Source organism: Tenrec ecaudatus, chromosome 13 (assembly GCF_050624435.1).
Source record: "Tenrec ecaudatus isolate mTenEca1 chromosome 13, mTenEca1.hap1, whole genome shotgun sequence".
Classification (NCBI taxonomy): Eukaryota; Metazoa; Chordata; class Mammalia; order Afrosoricida; family Tenrecidae; genus Tenrec; species Tenrec ecaudatus.
This window is the reverse complement of record NC_134542.1, coordinates 87948387-87971670: the sequence shown is the minus strand read 5'-3', so window position 1 is coordinate 87971670 and position 23284 is coordinate 87948387. Positions and strand designations below refer to the sequence as shown.

The following is a 23284-nucleotide window of genomic DNA, read 5'->3' as shown; positions in this document are numbered from 1 at the left end:
ATCTGACGTTACTAATGCCTTCGGGGGTCCCTTGTTGAACTAGATTCTTTTGTACAGTGCGCTTGCTCTGAAATTCACATTCACTCTTTGATGGCGTTCATTCATTCATTCCTTCGTCCAACACACACTCTTAGCGTCGTGATCTCTGCTCTTGGAGCGAGGGATATGAAGAGGGACATAGGCTCACCTCTCCGGAGGCCTTGGCTGGAAGCAATTCCAACCCAGCCCGGCGCTCGGGAGCGGGCGTGGTTTCTGCGCGCGGACACTTGCCGCCGAAACTACCGGTCCCGGCAGTCCGCGGGGCGAGTGGGAGGAGCCGGGCCGGGGGCGGGGGCCCGGCAAGAGGGGGCATTGTGTCGGGGAGCGCCGAGCTGCATTTGTCTGCTCGAGGTGCTGGCCGGCCGAGCCTGGCGGGCGCGGGCCGGGGGCTGCAAGTGTCAGCGGCGGCCGAGGCCCCAGCGGGAAGCCGAGTGCGGGGACCGCGCGCCCGCTCGCCGCGCCAGCTGGCAGGGGGCATCGTGCAAGGGGAGCAACATGCCGAGCGGCGCCCGGCGCCCTGACGACCCCTCCCGAGGAGCAGAGGCCGGGGCCGGGCTCGCGCGGCGGGGAGCATGAGGGAGGCCGGGGGGCGGCTGGGCTCGGAGCGCAGCTAGGGAGCGGCGCGCGCCGCACACTCGCCGGGGCGGGGCGGGGCGGAGGGCGGGGAGCCGGGCAGGTTGCGCCAGCGGGCAGGAGCCGGCCGCCGGGAGCTGTTCCGATTGCGGACGCGGACGCGAGGGGCCCGGAGCAGCCCCTGGCCCCGGCGCGCCGCCGACATGGGCAACGCGGGGAGCATGGATTCGCAGCAGACGGATTTCAGGGCGCACAGCGTGCCGTTGAAGCTGCCGATGCCGGAGCCAGGTGAACTGGAGGAGCGCTTTGCCATCGTGCTGGTGAGTGAGTGCGCGGAGAGCCGGGGGCCCCGGCCGGGCGGCGCAGCGACCCCCCGCCCCGGCCCTTTCTCCCGGTGCGTGCGTGGAGCCAGCCTCCCGCCGGGCCCAGGGGGCTCGCACCTTCCCCATTGTGGCCTCTCCCTCCGGGGCTCAACCCTCTCCAGGTCCCGGGATGGAGCCGAGGGGCTCGGGGCATGCTGCCCAGCCAGCCCCGAACCCATTGTCTAACTGGAGAGAGACACCTCGCCGCGCGTGTGCCCCGGAGGTGCGCCGTGGGTGTGGAGGGAAGGTGCCGTGGGCCCGCGCGCGGGGAGGGGGCGGCGAGCGGCTGAGGCTTTTTGTGTCACGCAAAATCATGCCCGCAACCCCCGAGACCCCGCGGGGACATCCCGCGGGCGCCCCGCCCGGGCCTGCGAGGGTCCCCGGCAGATGGGCGCATGTGGTCGCCCGCGGGAGCAGTGCCGAGCGCTGCGCGGGGGCGAAGTTGGAGGACCGTCGCCCGGCTGGGCTCCGGGAAGCTCTCGGGAACGGGAAAGGGAAGGAAAAAGCCGCCGCAGCGCGGGGGTCCCTCAAGGGAGAGGGGGGCATCGGAAACCCAGCCTCGCCTCGGCGCGTTCTCCTTGGTCTTAAATCTTGAACCACAAAAATGTGCCGCTTTGCGGGGACGTGTTGCGATCTGTCCTGACTGCACAGGCGGGACCCCCTTTCTTTCTCTGGTGTCAACTAGACAAGTCTCCGGTCGCCTCCCGGGCGCTGCTGCTGCTCTCTGCTTTGCAACTCTTGAAATCCAAGGCTCTCTTCTTTCTCCCGTTGCTGCCGGGACTAAGTCTCTGTGCCGGGGCCTGTCACAGTGCTGGGGCCCGGGCTGTGGGGGCCGCTCCGTGCTCCAGCCCGTGTCTGGGCCACGGTTGGTCCCACACTTGAGAGCCTCAGTCTGGTGGAAGGGACGGTGAGAGGCAGGCCTGGGGGCTGTTCTACACACGTGTACACTTTCCCCGGGTTCCCCCCTTTTTAACCGGTTATCCTTAAGCGGTCCAGAAAAGTCTGCAGCAAGAGAAACTTGTGCTTGGGGCAGCCAACACTTCTTGTTTTGTTTTCACCATGTATCCTGACTCTGAACAAAATCAAGAATCGGTTTTCTGAGATGAGAACATTGACCGGGGCATTTAAATCGTCAGATTTTTACGTCTTTACCAGGGGCTGATTTGATGTGGAGAGCCAGGTTCTGGCTGGCGGGTTAACTTTATGCTCTTAGGGGGAACAGAGACCTTGGGCTTGTTCACGTCCTTAGGAAACTCTGGTCTGATGTGGCAGTCTGGGAGATAGATGAGGCTGCTTGTCTTGCTGCGTCTCTTCTGTGATCACCCACAGCTGCTCCCGCTGATGTGCAAGATGGAGCGCTCTGAAAGGAACAGCTTAGGCTTAATGACGCTCAAGGCAGCCTGGGTGCATTCTTGACCCCTCTTTCCAGAGACAAACGTTTTTGTTCAAAGTCCTCATCCGACCAGACATATGGTTCTTACCTTCTGCCTGTGTGCATCTAGATGCGAATGAATGATTGTGGTGGAAGGACCGGTGAAGGGAGACCAGTGCACACAGCCACCGTGATACCTGAACGATAATGCAGTGCAATTCTGCTCAGCTGGGACCGGCCTTCTTTACAAGTGCTTTCCGTTACCCTATTGATTAATAGCACATGGTATGAATTAATCTTTACACAAACATTGTCATGTTATTAACATCATAGGTTTATATTACTGTTAAGTCTAGCAGTTATGAGTTTAGTGCGTAAGCATTTCTGAGTGTGTATCACAAGTTCCTGAGAGCGGTGATTGTACTACATGCCACACATAGTTTATGGATGTGTTTACACTATTCTAAATAGAAGAGAACCCCCACCCCATCCTCAGAATCCAAACAGATTACAAAAACTAAACAGGTGGGCCTGTGATGAATAGAGAAAACTTTTGGGAGTGCCTAGGCCTTTTAAGGATGATTGTGGTGGTATTTTAATTTACTTTCTTCAATCAGCTCTATTTACTCTTTGGAAAGCCACAGAGGGGTTAAAAGGAAACTCCTGAATTATTTCTAGGAACTAGGAAGTATGGCAATTTCTCTGGTATGCTACCCTCATCCCCCCCACTAAGTCATACATGTGACACTCAATGTTGCCTTTTGCTTAACAAATGAGCTCAAACTACGTAATTCTGAAGACCGAGCTTGAAAGGCAAGTTTTTTTTGTGTGTGCCAGCTCTGTAATTATAGGAAGGAGTCTTCCAAAAGTTTGTGGAAACATGAACTTGTTCAAAATGAAAAGATAATGAAAAATTTCCACAAACTTTTTGAAGCCCTGTCATTGCTTGCGCTCTCTCTCGCTCGCGCTCTCTTGCTGCCTCTGCCTCTGCCATTGAGCTAGTCTTGCTGACTCACAGTGGCCCCCTAGGGCAGAGTAGAACTGCCCCTCCTGTAAAGCGACTGTAACGCTTTACAGGAGTAGTAGAAAGCCTAGTGTCTCCCCTGAGGAAGGCCTGGTGGTATTGAATTGCTGACCTTGTGGATTGCAGCCCAGTGTATAACCAGTTCTCCAACAGGGCTCCTCTATCCGTAGATAGTAGGATTTGTGTTTATATAGAGTGATATTAGTTTTATATTCCAATGTAATAAAGATTACATATGTATTTTAGAAACAAAACCAAGTAGTGAAACTGTGCTGTGCATAAGAGTATACAAGGATCTTGTGGAAAGTATGGCTTATATCAGGGATATCAAACTGGTAGCCCCTAGTCTGCATGTGGCCCCCGAGGTAATTTTTTGTGGCGCACGATGCTCTGAAATAAAATGAAAATAGAAGCAATTGTTATGAAGAAAGTAGTGCTTAGGGGAGATTGAGGCAGTACTGTACACACAATTCCCTTGTTACATTTTATTTCAGAGCATCCTGGGCCACAGAAAATTACCGTGGAGATGGGGCCGGGGGCCGCATGTGACCTGGTTTACATCAGCACTTAATGAGTCATCTTAGAAATGGAAACAATTCATCCTAAAACCCAAGCTAGAATATTTAAAACCTTCAAAAAGACTCCAAACTTATCGTTTTCAAGCCAGCCCTATAGGACAGTAACTCTGTACAGGAATGGAAAGCCCCATTTTTCTCCCAAGAAGCTCCTGGTGGTTCCGAACTGCTGACCTTGTGCTTAGCAGCCCAGTTTGTAGCTGCTACCCCACGAGAGCTCCCCTTTAGTGGCTCCTAAAGGAAACAGTAAATAGATAATAAGTTGGCAGAAGTCCATTTTAGGCCCAGGTAGGAAAGCCTTATGAGAGGACCAACTGACTCGAGGACTGTGGTCTTCATCAGTGGACAAGGGTTAAATGATAAAAATGAAAGGAAAAAACCTATTAATGGAAAGAGGAGAGAAGAGTCACAAAGTGAAAGACGACTGAATTAAAATAAATGAGGGCTACACTTTTAAACGTAATCATTTTTTAATGTGGAAAAGATCTTAAATAAGACTAAGTGGCAATTACAGAGTCAACCTCTTGCCCCAAACTCCTCTGCAGCATTACTGTAGTAATATTTGTAAACAGCATACAAGAGGGACGTTAAAAGTTCATGGACAAATGGAATGAAACGACAATGAAATGTTTAAGTAGACTTTTTTTTGGGAAACCTTACATGTATTCAACAGTAAAGATTATGGTATAGGGGTATAAGCCGAGTGTTTCAGAACATTTCTTGTGCAGTTTTTGTGGTAAAATTGAGTGCCTCGGCTGATATTCGGGTCGGCTTATCTGCGAGTACATACGGTAGGCACTCTATTCGTTGAACCATTTGACTTCCTTGTGCCTAACATTCAGGTGTAGGGTGTGTGTGTGTGTGTGTGTGTGTGTATGTGCATGTGTGATTTTGTTGTTACCGAAGGAGCTCTGGTGGCATAGTGGGTTACATACTGGGCTGCTAACCATAAGGTCAGTAGTTTGAACCCCCAGTTCCTGCATGGGAGAGCGCCGAGGCTTTCTGCTGCTGTGAAGGTTTACAGCTTTGTGCTCTGGGTCACCATGGACTGGATGGCAGTGAGTTTGGTTTGGTCTTCAGTGGAAGTGCTTTGTGAATCATAATCATCTAACTCAAACTTAGATTCTAACTCAATTTTTGGGGGGGAATGCATATTTTACAGGTGACATACATTAGCCTGTACTTTTCATATGGCTTTCCATCTGTATTTAGCATTTCTAATTGTTGGAGAGGTATGTGTGTATGTGTGTGTGTGTGTGTGTGTGTGTGTGTAAGTGGAAATCTGGTTGTGCCGTGGTTAAGCCCTTTGCTGCTATGGAAAGGTTGGTGGTTGGAATCCATCAGCCCCTCAGAGGGAGACAAGCCCTGGCAATCTGTTCTCAGACAGATTTCAGTCTAGGAAAATGGATGTGGTCGTACTACCATGTCCTATAGAGTCTAGATGAGTTGGAATTGACCTGGTAGCACCCAGCACCAATAACACGTGTGTGTGGTGTTCATATATGTATTACAAAGACAAGCCCTTTCCCATCACGTTGATTGTGACTCTTAGCGATGCGGTAGGGCAGAGTGGCACTGCTCTCCAGAGTTTATAAGACTGAAATCTTGACAGAAGTAGATCGTCCTGTCTGTCTTCCATGGAGTGACTGGTGTCTTCAAACTGCCAAGGTTTCTGTTAGCAGCCGAGTGCTTCAACCATTGCACCACCTGCACACTCTCACCACACACACACTTTAAAAGGTTTTTGGAAACATAACATTTTTTTTTCATGAACTTCTTAAACCTGCTTTGTATTTTTCCCCCCAAAGATGTTGTGGTAAATTTGATTCTTTAGGGGTTTGAACAACTGATTTCGTTCATCAGCAATTCATCTTTCTACATTTGATTTGATATTATTTTGTAATAATGTTCACTAATTTTTGGTTTATAGTGACTGATTGCTACTGAAAATCTAAGGCCCACGATGCCTTTGTGTAGGAGCTGTCGTAAGGAATTCTTGCCTTGAGTTTCAGAGGAAAGGATAATTTTAAATCCTCTGGTTTAGAGGCTGAATCTCTGTGCCCCATCAGATATTACGCGGCTCTGCAAAGAGATTTAAGAAGTCAGATTAGGAAGTAATGGGTTAGGGCAATATTATCTCATGGTTGAGACTGGGAACTGCTTTACTATCTGATTAAATTGGGTCAATTTCCTTTCCAGTTTCTTTTCCTGCCCTAGGGGTTGAATGTAGTCATTCTGTTTTAGGAGGAAGTGGAAGCAGCTTTTGAGTCCTACTATGAGTCAAACCCCATGCTGGGCACTTCTTTACATGTTCGAGGTTTACGTGTTCTAGTTTAAGCCTCATAATTCCAGTTAGCAGTGCAATAGAAGAGGAAATTACGTTTAGCAAAATTGCCCGAAGCCATAGAGCAATTAAATAACCAAGCTTGGTTTTTAACCTAGATTTTGAACTCTGCTTACCACCACCACCCTCATTTGTATTGTGCATCTCTAAGCAGAGACAAGATCATATCTATATATTTGTGATAGGATTATATGTATAAATATGGAAGGTTTGTTAATACAACAATATTTCAAGTTTATGCACCAACCACGTAACCCAATGATGAACAAGTTGAAGAATGCTACCAATTAACTCAATCTGAGATTGATCTAACATGCAACCAAGGTACATCGCTAATTGCTAGTGATTATAATGGAAAAGTTGGAAACAAAGATTAATATTTGGAAAATATGACCTTGGTATTGGAAGTGAAGATGGAGATGATAGATTTTTTCAAAAACTGTGATTTCTTCATTGTAAATTCCATTTCAACAACACACATGTTGTTTATGCATGTGTCCCTCGAGCAGCTCTCATGGGGTAGTGGGTTGCCCATTGGGCTGCCAGTCGCAAGGTCAGCACTTAAAATCCACTAACCACTCCCTGAGAGAAGAATGACCCTTTCCACTCCCATAAAGGTGACTAGCCTTGGAAATCTACAGAAGTAGCTCTTCCCTGCCATGTATAGGCACTCTGTATCAGAATGAAATTGATGGCAGTGAGTTTATACACGTATATTTCACCAGATGGAATGCACAGGAATAAATGGACTATGTCTTTGGAAAAAGACTGGGGGTGGGGTGGGGAATTCATTATCAGCATATAAAACAAGACTGGGGCCCAACCATAGAACATATCAATTGCTTATATGCACGTTCAGGTTGAAGTAGAAGAAAATTAGAACAAGTCTATTAGAAAGTAGTAAATCCCACTGGAAATTTAAGAGACCAACTCTGAAGAGCAGGCTTGATGCAATGGACACTAGTGACCTGAGGCCAGACAAGTTATGGAATGATATCAAGCATGTCCTACACGAAGAAAGCAAAAGATCATTAAAAACAAGGCAAGAAAGACAAACCAGAGTGGAGGTTAACAACTGAAACTTGCTCTTAAATGTAGAGGAGCTCCTGCAAGTCAAAGAAATGATGAACAGAAAAATTTGAAAGGCAGCTCAAGAAGACATAGTAAATTATTATAATGAAATGTGCAAAGACCTGGAGTTAGAAAACCCAAGGGGAAAAACATCTCAGCATATCTCAAGCTGAAAGAACTGAAGATCCAAGATGCATTAAAAGAAGATGGAAGGAATACACAGTCACTGTACCAAAAAAGAATTGGTTGACATTCAATAATTTCACGAGGTAACACATGATCAAGAACTGATGGCACCGAAGGAAGAAGTCCAAGCGCCACTGAAAAACAAAGCACTAGGGATTTCAACAAATTGATTCAGCATTGAAAGAACTCAAATCTATACCAAGAAAATTGAAAGACGATATTCCCATTATGCCCATTCCAAAGAAAGATGGCCCAAATAGAATGGAAAAATTATTGAACAATATTATCACATGAAAGTACATCTTACTGAAGATAATTTGAAAGATGGTTTCAGCAGTACATCAACCGTGAGCTGCCAGAAATTCCAGCTGGATTCGGAACAATGGCTGTCATTGCTGCCATCAGCTGGATTTTGGCTGGAAGCAGAGAATATCAGAAAGATGTTTACTTGTGTGTTACTTACGATGCAAAGTCAACTGTGAGGATTATAACTGCTAAAAATTGGAATTCCAGAAGAATGGGATTTTCATGCACACTTAAGAACTTATACATAGCCCAAGAGTCAGGCATCGGAACACAACAAGGACATGCCGCATGGTTTAAGATCAGGAAAAATGTGTGTCAGGGTTGGATCCTTTCATCATACTTAATGTGTCCTTGTGCTGAGTAAATAGTTGGAGATACTGGACTGTATGAAGAAACGATGCCGCATCAGGGTTGAAGGACACTTTTTTTTTTTTGGCTTGTTCTGTGCCTCAGTTTATTTTTATTTTTTTTTAAATTTTAACAATTTATTAGGGGCTCATACAATTCTTATCACACTTCATACATATACATACATCAATTGTATAAAGCACATCTGTACAGTCCCTGCCCTAATCATTTTTTTCTCCTCTTTTCTTTTTTTACATTTTATTAGGGACTCAAACAAATCTTATAACAATCCATACATATACATACATCAATTGTATAAAGCACATCCATACATTCCCTGCCCCAATCATTCTCAAGGCATTTGCTCTCCACTTAAACCCCTTGCATCAGGTCCTCTTTTTTTTCCCCTCCCTCCCCTTTCACCCCTCCCTCATGTGCCCTTGGTAATTTATACATCGTTGTTTTGTCATATCTTGCCCTATCCGGAGTCTCCCTTCCCCCCCTTCTCTGCTGTCCCTCTCCCAGGGAAGAGGTCACATGTGGATCCTTGTAATCAGTTCCCCCTTTCCAACCCACTCACCCTCCACTCTCCCAGCATCGTCCCTCACACCCTTGGTCCTGAAGGTATCATCCACCCTGGATTCCCTGTACCTCCAGCCCTCATATGTACCAGTGTACAGCCTCTGTCCTATCTAGGCCTGCAAGGTAGAATTCGGATCATGGTAGTTGGGGGGAGGAAGCCTCCAGGATCTGGGGGAAAGCTGTGTTCTTCATCGGTACTACCTCACACCCTAATTAACCCATCTCCTCTCCTAAACCCCTCTATGAGGGGATCTCCATTGGCCGACACTTGGGCCTTGGGTCTCCACTCTGCACTTCCCCCTTCATTTAATATGGTATATATACATATATGCATATACATATACACACATATACACATACATACACACACTTATATCTTTTTTTTTTTTTTTTTGCATGATGCCTTATACCTGGTACTTTGGCACCTCGTGATCGCACTGGCCGGTGTGCTTCTTCCATGTGGGCTTTTTTGCTTCTGAGCTAGATGGCCGCTTGTTCACCTTCAAGCCTTTAAGACCCCAGACACTATCTCTTTTGATAGCCGGGCACCATCAGCTTTCTTCACCACATTTGCTTATGCACCCATTTTTCTTCAGCGATCCTATCATGGAGGTGTGCAGTCAATGATATGATTTTTTGTTCTTTGATGCCTGGTAACTGATCCCTTTGGGACCACTCGATCACACAGGCTGGTGTGTTCTTCCATGTGGACTTTGTTGCTTCTGAGCTAGATGGCCGCTTGTTTATCTTCAAGCCTTTAAGACCCCAGATGCTATATCTTTTGATAGCCGGGCACCATCAGCTTTCTTCACCACATTTACTTGTTCACCCACTTTGGCTCCAGCCGTTGTGTCAGGAGAGTGAGCATCATAGAGTTCCAATTTAATAAAAGAAAGAATTCATGCATTGAGGGTGTGTTTGAGTAGAGGCCCAAGGTCTGAAGGACACTTTATGAACAACTTCTGGTATGCAGATCACTTTGCTTCCTGAAAAAGAAGAGGACTCGACTCCATTTACTGGTTAAGATAAAATAGCGGAGCCTTCTGTATGGATTACGATTCAATATAAAGAAAATAAGACTTCTCAAATTGGACCAATAGATAACATGATAAACAGGCAACAGTGTGAAGTTGCCAAGAAATCCACAACTAACATCCATGGAGGCAATAGTTAAGAAATCAAAGAATATATTGCACGGGGCAAATATGCACAAGACTTCTTTAAGTGTTAAAAGAGCAAAGGCGTCCTGTTGAGGACTGACCTGGTATCTATTCCCTCCAATACATGCTATGGTATCAATACAAGGTATGGTACCAATTCCTCCAATACACGTGAAAGCTGGACAATGAGTAAAGAAGGCCAGAGAAAAAATGACGCAAGACTTTGTTCCATTTACTGTGGACATGCAATCGGGAGAGTTCAGTCTCTGGGAAAGGATATCATACTTGGTAGTGTGGACGGGCCAGTGCAAAAGAGGAAGACCTTCAACCGCATGGTTCAAGCATGAGCTTCGACATAACAGTTGTGAGGATGGTGCAGAACTGGGCAGTGTTGTGTTTTCTTCCGTTGTCCGTAGGATAGCCACGAGTCAGAGCTGACCCAAGGGCACCTAAGAACAGAGCCAAAGAAAGAAAGGAAAAATAGTAAAACAAAAAACCAAGTCCACTGCGCCGTCCAGTTGATTCCCACTCACAGCAACTACTGGACAGAGCAAAACTGCTCCATAGGGTTTTTGAGCCTGTGAAACTTTACATAAGTGACTGCCTCTTCTTTTTGCTGTGGAGCGGTTGCTGGCTTTGAACTGCTGACCTTTCAGGTAGCAATTTAACAAGTAACTCACTGTGCCACCAGAGCGCCTTAACAGTCAAGTCGGGAAAAATGAATTCCTAAATCTGATAAACACAAGCTTCAAATTGTTTACTTGGTTGAAATTTCGTAAACAGTAAGGTAACTGTCTCAGTGCAGAAGGAAAGTCCATTAGATGTTTCTCTCTGGATGTTACGCTGCTTTAGCGCTAGGCATGGAATTAAATAGCAGACTGGTATAAAACTTGGCTTTTCCTTTCAAGGTGGACTTGAAATACCTTGGTTGGGAAGTTCTGGTCTTCCAATCAGAAGGAAGAAACAGGCTGTCATGGAAATGGGTACACTTCAAATGTAATTACTTGTGAAAGGGACAAGGAAGGTCAAGTTTCACCATTTAAGTTCCATTTCCCACTACAAAGTGCTGTTCGCTTTCAACCGCTTCCAAGGGGAGCACTTGCCATGTGTCTGTTCAGCAGCTGGAGGGTAGGATGTGGTTCAGCTATCCGATGTGTGCCGAATTGTTTCCTCACAGTCTTCTGTTCTGAGGTAGGGGAGTGGGGTTGACTACGAATCTTTGCCATCTCCTCCTGGGCAGATCTCCCAAGTGAGAACATGTGCTTAGGACACAAAGTATCCCCCGCCCCCAATAATGCCAGTAAAATACTTGAACATGGATTTGGGTGCCTGGGACGGACAATGATCGAATGATGATGGAATGCCCTGAATCCCAGTGTTTAGCTCCAGCGAGAGACAGGCCGCAGCGTACACTGATGGAATCTGTGCGAGAAAGTCTGCATGCTCTTAAACCCTTAAGCTGTAAGAAGTATTCTTTTGCTTGCGGTCTCTCTCTGGCAAAGAGATATGGCCTGGAAGGTTGGAGACTGAGTTTCCAGAATCATACTTTCTGTATCAGGTTGGGCTTTTTAAACTTTCCTCTCTCGTACTTGTTTTACCCTGAGTGATATTTGATCCAACTATTGAGATAGTCAGCCCTGGTAATTAATGTATTGGTTATGTGTTGAGCTGTTAACTAACTGCAAGGTCAGCAGTTTGAAACCACCAGCTACTCCAAAGGAGAAAGATGAGATTTTCTTCTTTTGTAAAGAGATAGTTTCAGAAACCCACAGGGGCAGCTTGACCCTGTCCTTTAGGGTTACTATGAATTGGAATCGAGTAGTCAACGAGTCTTGGTGGTGGTGTTGAGTAAGTGTTGGGCCACTAAATGAAAGGTCATTGGTTTAAACCCACCAGCTGTCTCTCAGGAGACAGATGAAGCTATCTGCTGTAAAAAATACTTACAGTTTTGGAAACAGGGTCACTATGAGTCAGGTAGTTTGTTAAGGAGCCTATGATACAGTGGTTAAAACACTTGGCTGCTAAGCCTAAGGCTGGTGGTTCAAACCCACAAACCTCTCTGGAGAATGATAGGGCACTCTGCTCTTGTAAGGCTTTGGGGAAGGCTGCCCCCTACAGGACAGTTCTACTCTGCCCGTTAGAATTCAACTCGACTGCAGTAGGTTTTATTAGGATAGCTGTGAGAAATAAAATGATGAAATTTGGCACTTTCAAATGTAAAGCAGCTAGAATAGTTTGTGATCTGTAAGTCAACTTCAAGTTTTGAAAGTGTAGAAAGGGTATCGCTATAGCCTGTATGGTCTGGAACAGCGCTGACAAACTGAAGTTCACGGGCCACATGCAGCTCTTTGGCACTTGCATATGGCTATGAAGTAAAATTGAGAGAAATGTAAAGGATTTTATTCAGATAATCTTGATTTCATCTGTTTGTCAAGATAGACTTGTGGCTCTTGAATAATGTATAAATTGTGGTGAGGGACAGGATGGGCCTTTCTGTCTCAAAAGTTTGCTGACCCCCTATTCTGGAGAATAGAACTCTCCAGGGTCAGTGAGTGAAAGTTGCATACGTAGTAGAAAGAATATTCTAATGTCAAAAAAGTGGACTTTGAAGCTTCAAAAAAGATAGTGAATTCTCTCATGGAATTCTTCCAACAGATGCTGTGTGGGAAATGTGGGCCATTGAAAGGTCCTCCTTGAGGTGAGTCTGTCAACTGCTGGTTGTAAGCATAGACTTAGAAGAGGTTGGGATTGATCTTCAGGTAAATTCCTTCTGAGCTCAAAGAAGACCATATCTATATATGTCTCAAGTTTGTTCTGGAAATTTGTTAGGTTTTATAAAATCTCTTGCCTGAAGGGCTTGGTCTAAATGAACTCTGTTCTTTTTATACTTAGAACCTGGAGTAAGTGACAGGTGAAATGGAGTCCCGGGTTTTCAAATTTTATAAAGTAGTAGGTATAATGAAAGTGGCTGTCAGGGTACTGACTCCAGATGATTTTCCCAGTTTGACAAACTTGTGTTGGTGCTTGGAATGCTGTGAATAACAAAGCAGTGACTCCTTATGAAGAACCAACTGGTAGAACTTAGCATGGAAGGGCATTTACTACCTGTGCAGCAGAGTGGCACATCCTCTTGTGTAGAATAGCCCTATCGTGTTCCTGGGCTACCCACTCCCGTCATGTCAGTTTTTTACCTCACAAGAAATAGACCCCCAAGTTTCAGGTTTGTGGTGGTTTCTCCTTAGCTCTGATGTCCTTCAACCTTGTGGGCAGCGTTACCTCATCCACCCTCTTGCTTTACAATGATATTTGTTCACATTGCAGGGTGGTTTTCCTTTCACCTCCCCAAGTCCCCATTCTCTCCAGAGCCTCCTCTTTCCATGTTCTTAAAAAACAAACCAGAAACGTGATCCTTGGCTTCACAGCTCATGGGTGGCCACATGACCAGTTTCTGTAATTTCTAGGACATAACAAGGGCATTTCTCTGACCACACCTTCGCGGTTCCTGCGTACCTTGTAACTGATGCTCATTAACTCACTGCCATTGAGTTGATGCTATGGGACAGGATAGAACTGCCTCTGTGGTTTCTGAGGGTGTATATCAGGCGTCCTCAAACTACAGCCCGCGGGCCACATGCCGCCTGCCAAGGACATTTATCTGGCCCGCCAGGTGGTTTTGTCCCATTTGTTTTTTACTTCAAAATAAGATATGTGCAGTGTGCACAGGAATTTGTTCATAGTGTTTATTTATTTATATTAAAATCATTTTATTGGGGCTCATGCAATTCTTATCACAGTCCATACATACACACATACCTGTGTCAAGCACAACATTTGTTGCCATCATCATTCTCAAAACATTTGCTTTCTACTTGAGCCCTTGATATCAGCTCCTCATTTCCCCTTCTCTCCTCACTCCCCTCTCCCCCATCATAGTTTTTTTAAAACTATAGTCTGGCCCTTCCACGGGTCTGAGGGACAGTGAACTGACTCCCTGTTTAAAATGTTTGAGGAGCCCTGCTGTATATGTTTACGGGAGCAGTAGGCCTGTATCTGTATCCTGTAGAGCAGCTGGTGGGTATGAACTGCAGGCCTTACGGTTAGCAGCCCAACTGGTAACCTATCAAGCCACCGAGTGACTGGCTTTCAGGCCACTTCTTTTCACATCCATAATTTCAGTCGGCTTTGTTGCATTAGTAACCCCACGATTGTATTTGCTGCCACAGAAACTGAAATCCCTGAAGTGTGTAGACCCCAGTTGCTCAAAGGATAATCTCACTTGGATGACTTCTGTATAGTAGACGATGCTGATGGTCCTGTTCATTAAAATTAACAAGCCCCCCCAACCCCAAACCCAATCAAAACAAAAAAATATCCAACAACAAACAAAAATTCTTATCTCCAGGAAAAGTGTCAAATGGTATGCATTTTTGGCCACTTGTCTGGTGCTGGGGCATGAAGGTGTGAGATGGCGCCTGAAGGGATCTCAGATTTTCCCTTACTGAATTTCAGTTTTGAGTTAACTATTTGCTCAGAAACCTGACTTGCTTTCTTCACTCCGTTTTCCTTTTACCATAGAAATCTAGCCGAACACCTTAACCTTTTTTAAGGTCATTCACTTGCTCACTGCCATCGAGTTGAGGCTCGCTTATAGCCGCCCTCTAGGTCAGGGTAGAACTGACTCACGGGGTAGAAACTTTTGAGTTTCGGAGACGGTCACTGTAACAGAGTAGAAAGCCCTGTCTCAGAGGAGTGAGTGGCTGGCTGGTGGTTTCAAACTGCTGACCTTGCAGATCGAAGACCAGCTTGTAACCACTGCACCGCCAGGACTCAGCTTTGTTTATTTGTTTGTTTGTGTTCAGTTTCCCCAGGTGGTAACGTTGTGCAACCAAACTTGAAAACCTCTGCTTCAGCTTATTAGTCCTTATTTGAGGTTGGCTGATGAAAGGACTGGTAGGCAGCAACCAAGGTTTCAAGCTTGGTTGCATAGTGATACCATAAGGGGAGATTGAACCTAAGCAAACCATTGAAAAACAACTGCATGACTCCCACTGCCAAAGATGCTGATAGGTCTATCTGTGTGTGATCTGAGCATCAGCATTTTAACAATCTCGATTGATGCGGGGAGCAAGGCGGAGCTGATATCAAAGAGTTCACGAAGGAAGAAAATGCTTGGAAACTAATATTGGTAGCACTTGTACAACACTGCTTCCTGTGATTGAACTATGGAATGCTATGGTGTCTGGATTAGCTGCTAATAAAATGGTTTGGAAACAGACGCTGGCTAGAAGAGTCTTAACATGCAACCAAGAGTGAGGAACTCAGTGATAGAGAAATGTTCCTCCTCCCCCACCTTCTCACTGGCTCCCAAGACCAAGCATGACATGAAACCCCAGTGAGAAAAATGACGACAGTAGGGATTCAGTCCAAACACGGTGCCTTTGAGTTGGTTCTGACTCACAGGGAGTCTGAAGGATCAAATGCCCTGTAGGGTTTTCAAGTTTGTAACTTATTCTCGAAGCGATTGCCACGTCATAGCACCAGGGCTGAGAGTAGTACATCAATCATTTAACAATTTTAATGGAACATTTGAAGACATTAGTTAAAGTGGACAAGGGTTCAAAAGAAAAGAAAAAAATTAAAACATATTTTCAACCCACACCTGCAAGTTGAGAGATACAGAAGAAATGGAACACAGCATGGTAACTGGTGATGGGACTCACATCACCAGTTAATGAATAACCATCAAATAAATGAAAATCGTAGAGGAAGTTCTTGTGTATATTATAGCCAAAATGAGGTGTGCTTCTGGAGTAGAGTCATCAATAAATCAATTGTATTTTTGTTCAGGCCTCTGTATTTGCGAAAGTTTAAGAGTTTGTGGGTTCAGCGCAGGCCTTTTGCTTTGATCTCTGGTTTTACCACTAACAAAGACTTGATGAGCTTGGCTTCCTGGAGTAAAATTCAAATACACTTGTGAAATGTAAACAACATTCATTTATTAAGAATCCTATAATCAAGGCAAATTGGAATGCTTATATAAGCAATTAGCTTGGAGACTAGAAGATAAATAGGAGGCTAGGTTAGGAATTGAACTGACTGTTCTCCGTGGAAGACGCTAGTCATTTCTTTATTAGTTTTAAGCAAACAGAAAGTTACCTTCATAATCTTTTTAACAGTGGTTGAGGACAGTATGTGATTTTTCCGAAACTGTGAGAATAGAAGCAATTATTGTCTCATTTTCATATAGAAGGTTTAATAAACATGGACATGTGGGTAGTTGGTTTATGACCAGATAGAACTTTGTTATAATGGGAAACAAGATGAAGGAAACTATGGATTTGGTTAGGAATATTAAAGGGTACTGGATTTGATTTAGGTGGGGAAGGTAAAGAAGAGTATTTTGTAATTCTCAAACCATTAAATGATTTTGACTACCCACTGAATAATATTCTTTGTGTGTGTGTCTAAAATATGGAAGCATCGTAACTTGGCAAGTCAGTTTTCCCAATGAGATAAATACCTCTAAATGTCTTGTTTGTGAACATTGAAGGCCTAATTTGATGGTGATGAATCAGACGAATAACTATAGGTTAGTGTTCTATCCCTTTCACTTCTCCAAATTGTCAGCCTTGTGGCTTTTCCAAGGAAAAGTTCCCTTTTTTAATGACAGTAGGGAGTCTAGACTGTTCTGCATTCGTTTTTCCCCTGAGGGCTTATGCTCCGTGAACCTAGGAAGCTGTTGCAGTGTTAATTTATGGGGAGCAGGATGCCATTAACTTGGCATTAGTGATTCTCTGGCCACACAAAATTCATATTTGACGTCAGATATGAATTTGGAGAATCTGGACTCCAGGATTTGTGGAACCATTCACATTCAGCATTGGCAGTATCTTTTCATATTAAGAGTTCTCAGTCAGGACTTGGCTTTTGGGGAAAATGTACATATATATATTTTTTGCTGGGTGCAATCTACTTTATTGATGGTACATGACAAGGTCGGCTCTCTAAGCCCCTCCCCTTCCTTCAGGGTGTCTGGATGTTACATTCTCAGTATGTTGGGGGATTCCGTTGGGGGCAAAGACTCCCCAGCAACTGAGAGCCTCTCTTCCTCTAGTGCTGTTGCTGGGCTGGTGGTCCAGGGGGGCTCTTACTCCTTGGAGGCCATGTGGACCATGAGGTCCACCACCCTGTTGCTGTAGCCAAATTCATTGTCATACCAGGAAATGAGCTTGAGAAAGTGGTCTTTGAGGGCAATGCCATCCCCAGCACCAGAGGTGGAAGAGTGGGGGTCACTTTTGAAGTCACAGGAGACAACCTGGTCCTCAGTGTAGCCCAGGATGCCCTTTAGGGGACCATCGGCCACCTACTTCACCACCTTCTTGATGTCATTGTACTTGGCAGATTTTTCCAGATGGGAGGTGAGTTCCATGACGGACACATTGGAGGTGGGGACACGGAAGGCCATGCCAGTCAGTTTCCCCTTCAGCTTCGGGATAACTTGTCCACAGCCTTGGCAGCGCCAGTAGATGCGGGGATGATGTTCTGGGCAGCCCCACGGCCATCACGCCAGCGTTTCCCAGAGGGGCCGTCCACGGTCTTCTGGGTGGCAGTGGTGGCATGGACTGTGGTCATGAGTCCTTCCATGATTCCAAAATGGTCCTGGATGACCTTGGCCAGGGTGACCAAGCAGTTGGTGGTGCAGGAGGCATTGCTGACAATCTTGAGGGAGTTGTCATACTTCTCGTGGTTCACGCCCATCACAAACATGGGGGCATCGGCAGAAGGGGCAGAAATGATCATCCTTTTGGCACCGCCCTTCAAGTGAACCCCGGCCTTCTCCATGGTGTTGAAGACACCGGTGGACTCCACGACATACTCGGCACCGGCCTCGCCCCACTCAATGTTGGTGGGATCTCACTCCTGGAAGATGGAGATGGCCTTCCCATTGACGATAAGCTTCCCACCCTCAGCCTTGACGGTGCCATTCAACTTGCCGTGGGTGGAATCATACTGGAACATGTAGACCATGTAGTTCAGATCAGTGAAGGGGTCATTGATGGCAACAATGTCCACTTTGCCAGAACTGAAAGCAACCCTGGTGACCAGGCGCCCAATGTGGCCGAATCCGTTCACTCTGACCTTCACCATCATGTCTCGGGGATGCGGCTGGGACTGCTCGGGAACGGGAGAGGTGGCTGTCTATCGCACGAGGAGCAGAGAGCGGCTTTTGGAAAATACTTGTTTAGTTTAGACATCTCTGTATTATCTGGGAATTCACTGGATCTTAGTGGTTAAGTTTTGTGCTGCAATCTGCATGGTTGATAGTTCAAAACCACCAGCAGCTCCTCCTTGGTAGAAGGACTGGGCTTTCTACTCCCGTAAATAGTTAACAGTTTTGGAAACCCACAGGGAGTCAATATGAGTCAGCATTTACGATAGCAGTGAGATTTAGATGAATTAGTTCTCACTTAGGAGCCCTTATGGTACTGTAGGGTAGGTGTTCGGCTGTTAACAAGGCGAGGTTGGTGGTTCAAACCCACCAGCAACTCCATGAGAGACGAGGCTCTGCTCCATTATCTCAAAAACTCTCTCTAGGGTGACTGTGGACCAGAATTGATTCAATGGCAGTAGGTTTTTGAGTTTTCAGTTTTCACTTAACTGGAGTAATTCTTTAATATTACCAATAGAGAGAGAGAGTGTGTGTGTGTGTATATGTATATATATACTAATTGTCAGAAATTTCAATACTTCCTCTCACTTTCCATTGACCATTGGGGGAAATTTTATATATATAATTTTGTTGTTGTTTGGAATGATCTCTCCTAAAGATTCTTAATAAAAATATTTTATTCTTAATAAAACATTTATTGAAGAATAATGTAAACCAAAATGAACTCATATATTAAGTTCACATCTTGATGAATTTTTGTACACTGAACATATTGTTGTTACTAGGCCTCAGGTCAGTAATCAGAATCTCACCCTTGATGGTTTTTTTTAAATGTGGTTCTTAGGCCTCCCAGCCACTGTCGCTCTCCTGAGTTTACTTTCAAAGTGGTCAGACCCAGCGAGAGCGAGTAGGCCACAGGGTTGGGCCTGTGGTCTGGCTCTAAATGACTTTAGCCATGAGGTTCCCACCACATCCTTTGAGATGCTTCCTCTGTCAAAGTAGGCCTCACTGTGAGTAAATATTGACATCACAGCATCTTTCTGTTGTTTCCAGTTGTGTCCTCAGGAACTCTGACATTAAAAAAAAAGAGTCTGAGAAAGAAGACAGTTTGATTTGTGTCCCTCGAGTAAAACATGAGTGGGGAGTAGCTTGCACAGAGAGAAGGAGCTCTTGTGCTTTGGGCTCCAGTCCTTGGAATTACACGTGCGTGGATACAGGTTTTGTGTATTCCTTCTGTAGTCTTTGCTTTTGCCATCTTTCAGGATAACCCTCGGAAGGTAGGTTGTAGTTGTTTTCCAGTTGATTCTGACGGTGAGTCTGTGTGCAGAGTAAAATTGCTTTATAGGGTTTTTAAGGCTGCGACCTTCGGAAGACGATTGCCAGGTACCTCGGGGGTGTGGGGTTGTGGGTTAAGCTACCAGCCACTCGTGCCACATCATGTTAAAAGGATGAGCTTGTGCATTTCATCTTCTGGCTAAAATTTCCCGCCAGCGCCCTCTTTCCTTGTTCTAGCCATTGGACCTGACTTGAGCAGCTGTTGGCCATGTTCACTGTTACTGGTTTACTTCTGAACTCCTCTCTGACTGCCGTGTCACGGCCATCCCTAGATTGTCCCCGTCCCCTGGCCTCTTCCATTTCATTACAGGACTCTGACCTCGCGTGTGCTTTACCCCTGCTCCCAGAACAGAACCTCACTTCCCCTCCTTTACTCTTTTCTCCTACTGGCTCCCCGGTGCATAGACATTTCTCCTTTTGTGTCTCTGCTTATTTAAGTCACGTCCAGTCTTTAAGACTTCTTAAATTCCACCCCTTCCAAGTGTTCCCATAGGCCTACATCAGCTTGAAGGAGATGGGGAAAAACATCTCCTTTCTTTGATCTCTTTATAGGATGAATTACTGGTCTTACTCATGAGGCACTTGATTAAATATCACCCTGGGGAGGTGTGATTGTCAAACGAGGGGATGCTTTTCCTTGATGTGTAGCTTGGTAGTCACTCATCACACTCTCAGCCACCTGCTTGTGCCCTTGTTTTATCTTCTAGTTCACACTGTAGGCTCCTTGAAGGCAAGGATGGTAGCTTACAGGTCCTGGCAGCTCTAACTTAGCCAGCTCGGTGCTTGACCCACGGAAGGGTCTCTTCAGATAATGAATGACCTCCTTGTGAAGACTATGCCCATTGAAGCAGACTCAGAGTCGAGTAGCAGCCTCCAGAACCAATTTAACTAACCCTGCAGGTTGCCTGTTCATTTTACACAACTTGTTCTTGTGTTTCAAGGGCACTTTTTAATAGATTCTTCTTTTTTAAAACTTGTAATTGTTTTTTATTGGTTTATTTTTGAACAGATTTATTGACATATAATTCCTGTCCCATATACTTCATTCATTTAACTGTGTTAAAGAGAGTTGTGCAGTCACCACCACAGTCAAATTTAGAACATCTTCATCCTTGGATCCATTATTATTAGCTCCTCATTATCCTCCAACCTCCCTTGCCACAACCCCAAGGAACTATTAATCTAGTTACTGTCTCTATAGATTTACCTAATAGATTCTTACTCATCTTGGTGTTCCCCCTTCCACTTGAGTGGTGGTGTTGCCCAAGAATACTAACCGTACAGAGATAATGAATTGGCTTCCTTCGGGAAGACATGTGAATTAGCAGAAGAGGAGGGGGGAAGTGGAAATGGCCAAAGAAAATCAGGAGTTTGTCTCTCCCACCAAGCCAAATTGAAATGTCACGCTGTACTGTCTCGGAAGGAGAGGACGGCACCCTAGGAAAGGACATGATGTTTTCTTTTTTTCTTGGAGTGAAAGCAAGTTTAAGCAATCAACATTTCTTATTTTGGCATTTCAGTGTTTCCTGTATGTGAAGTGCTTCAAGTGTGGTACTTTCTGTGATTATGAGAGTTTTTAATTTAATAAATGAAGCAAATAGGGTATGTGGATATGTGACTTGAAGTCCTACAAGAAAGTGGTGGTAAAGTTCGTGAATGGATTTGAGGTCTTTGCACTAAAACTCCAGGAGAATAATTCACACTAAAATAACGGCAATGTTTATGTGCTCTCTCATATATTATCATGTGCTTTATAAACATTAATTGTCGCCCCTGGTAATCATTCAAGGTTAGTATTGTCTTTCCTAATGAGGCAGTGGGGTTCACAGTGACACAAAGGCCACAACCAAGTGATAGAGGCGGGACTTGAATCAAGGCTCGTCTGACGAGAGAACCTGCTGAGACAGTCGGTACGTTTTCTGAGTGACTGCAAGGATGCCATGAAATGTATGCTGCTTGTTCTTTGCTCTTAATACCCGATGAGCGTAGTTTATGAATCCATACCATAGCCGTTTATTTTGTCTGTATGAGCACAGCTTGTTGATCTCAAGGGACTTGGGATGTGTCTTGGAGAACAATCAAGAGAACTGCAGAGACCTTCATAATCCCTGTAGATTACATTCTAGGGGTTTTGAAGGAAAGTATCCCTTGTATATTTTGAGGGTCAGAAAGCTTCCTCAGACTAGGAAGTAGAGAGCTAGCGTTCGAGATGGCCATACTCATCCAACCTTTACTCGCTGCACTTTCATTCTACACAGTGTAGTCTGGCCCCGCTGACACTGCTAACAAGCACTTAGAATGTACCCTGGTGGCGCAAATGTTAAGAGCTTGGTTGCTAACTGAAAACTTGGTGGTTAGAACCAACCAGCAGCCCTAGGAGAAAGACCCAGACTTCTACTTCCATAAAGATTACAGACAAGAAGACCCTGCCGAGTAACACTGCTCTGCTACAGGAGGTTGTTGTGAACTGAAATGGACCTGAGAACACTCAACAGGAATAAGGGTTTATCCTTTCACCAGGTAGACCAAAGGTACTTACTCAGCACTAACTGTGTGCCGGGCGGTGCTGTTGGCAGGGTTGGACCTCAGGGAGTTTACAGTCTAGTGATGAGAGGGTACAGTGGGGTGGGGGAGGGGTCAGGCATCGAGGGGTAAGTGGAAACATAAATGGAAAAGTACCGATACTATCTGGGCTCCTATCTTAGTGATGAGTGGTGGAAGATCAGGGTTGTGCCCTCCTGCAGAAGGAGTAGTCGGGGCTTGATTTGCTTCTCCCTCTGTTGGCTCAGCGTGGAATTTTGCTGACCCTGGAACAAATGAAGGGAGCGGCGTAGGGAAAAGTACTCAGACCCTTGGCCTCCTTTTTTTTAGGAACCATGTAGGTAGGTGCCCAGAAGTCTGTTTCCATTGACTGTCCTAACAAAGCCATTTCTTGTAAGTAGCTTTGTGCAAATACAATCCTGCCGCTTGTTCAATTCAGATGAATAATGGTTTCATGTGGTTTGAGAATGGAGCATCTGACTCCAAGTAAAAGGACTTTCAAGGCCGGTATGTTGAGTGGTCCAGTTTTCCTCTTAAAGCCGTAGGTTAACCTGGGCCAAGAAAGCTAGAAAGAACTGAAAGAGCTGCCGTTACCGTTGCTACTAGCTTGTGCTCAGACTCAATACTCCCTCCCTTTTCTCCCCCTCACTCTTCCTGTATGATTCCATCGAGAGATTTGGTTCTAAAGTTATAAATAAAAGTTGGGCATAGTTTAAATTAACCCTGCACTAAAACAAAACAGAACAAAAACTACACTACCCTCTTGCCATTGAGTTGATTCACACCCATAGTAATCCTAGATAGGGTTTCCAAAACTTTAAGTTTACATGGGAGCAGATAGATCACTTCAACTTTCTCCTGCAGAGCGGCCTGCTGGGTTTGAGCTGCCAACCTTACGGTTAAGTAGTCCATGCTTACTCAAACCCAAACCAAACTCACTCCATCAAGTCGATTCCGACCCACAGGGCACTGTAGGGCAGAGCTGTAGGGTAAACTTAGTTGCCTGGTGGGTTTCTGAGACTTAGCTCTTTACAGGAGTAGAAAGCCATATCTTTTGCCCACAGAGCAGCTGGTGATTTCGACCTGCTGACTTTGTGGTTCGCAGTCCAACATGTAACCTATGCCACCAAGGATCCTTCAGAATTGCCCAAAAAGTATGATTCCGTATATACAACCTAGATAGTAATTTTTTAAATGCATGCAAAAGTTCACAAACCTCTGAATCTGGCTAAGGATAAGTCATGAAAGTCCAAAAGAGAAAGGAAAAGACAAGAAAGAAGTCCACATGGGATTTCA

The 23284-nt window shown here is 45.3% G+C and overlaps 1 protein-coding gene across 7 annotated transcripts in view; it reads left to right on the top strand.

Moving 5' to 3' along the window:
• The first annotated feature begins 696 nt into the window (after positions 1 to 696).
• FMNL2 (formin like 2) overlaps positions 697 to 23284 on the top strand; it is a 336609-nt gene continuing 314021 nt past the window's right edge. For 4 of the 7 annotated variants that reach the window (XM_075529752.1, XM_075529754.1, XM_075529753.1 and 1 more), the window contains exon 1: positions 697 to 932. In XM_075529752.1, the coding sequence (XP_075385867.1) occupies positions 816 to 932 (117 nt within the window). In that variant the 5' untranslated portion in view covers positions 697 to 815. The remainder of the gene's footprint in view (positions 933 to 23284) is intronic. The other 3 variants (XM_075529755.1, XM_075529757.1, XM_075529756.1) reach the window with 1 other exon arrangement.